Source organism: Fukomys damarensis, unplaced genomic scaffold, assembly GCF_012274545.1.
Source record: "Fukomys damarensis isolate Sample0158 unplaced genomic scaffold, DMR_v1.0_HiC HiC_scaffold_10, whole genome shotgun sequence".
Taxonomy (NCBI): domain Eukaryota; kingdom Metazoa; phylum Chordata; class Mammalia; order Rodentia; family Bathyergidae; genus Fukomys; species Fukomys damarensis.
In genome coordinates, this window is record NW_022900922.1 from 15,740,770 (window position 1) to 15,741,496 (window position 727).

Here is a 727-nt window from a genome sequence, read left to right on the forward strand (position 1 = left end):
CACCTTCATGAACTCGTCCTTGTCGAAGCACAACGTATCCGGCCCGGTGGGCAAGTTCATCTTGCGTCTCTCCATCCCGCCCGGGCGAGGAGAGGACGCTGGCGGGTACGCAGGGGACAAGGCGACCGAGCCCCTCCACACGCGAGCGTTCCACTTCCGCCAACATGGCGGTGCCGGGGCAGCCAATGGTGAGCGACGCTGGACGGCTGCGCACCGGAGGCGCCAAGAGCGGCGCAGCGACGGGGCGGAGTGGTGCGCAACAGCGCCGTGCTGCTCCTGGTGGCAGATGGTGGCGCTGCAGCCTCGCGCTTGTCTGCTGGTGACAGCCAGAGGGGCGAGGGGGTTCTGTGTGTGCGACTCTGGGCGTCCCCAGTGGTGCATCCTCGTGGCTCTGCCTGGGCAAATACTCTTTCGCCCGGGCCTCCGAGAGTGCATTGGGCTGAGGCGGACAAGACGGCCTCTGTCCCCGCTTATTCGAAGCCAGCATGTAAATGCTCAAGGTTACTTTACTCGAACCCAGGAGTGGCACGTGAGTGCTGTGGCCGGTGTGAGCTGCTCACCCTCCCCGGTACAGTTCTGCTCCAAGACAGCTTTTCTCTCAGACGTTGCTTTTCCCTTGCCTATCTTTCTTCGTGACTCCCGCATCGCACGAGGACCCTTTCTCCTTCTCCTCCCCACCCCCACTTCAAGGCTTTCGCAGCTGTCCTTCCACCTGCCATGCACGAGG

The 727-nt window shown here is 63.3% G+C and overlaps 1 protein-coding gene across 2 annotated transcripts in view; it reads right to left on the reverse strand.

The window, feature by feature from the left end:
* The window catches only part of Cog2 (component of oligomeric golgi complex 2), a 44,472-nt gene extending 44,287 nt beyond the window's left edge, over positions 1-185 (reverse strand). For both annotated transcript variants that reach the window (XM_033761859.1, XM_010621921.2), the window contains exon 1: positions 4-185. In XM_033761859.1, coding sequence (XP_033617750.1) covers positions 4-75 — 72 coding nt within the window. In that variant the 5' untranslated portion in view covers positions 76-185. The remainder of the gene's footprint in view (positions 1-3) is intronic.
* Between the last annotated feature and the right edge of the window lie 542 nt (positions 186-727).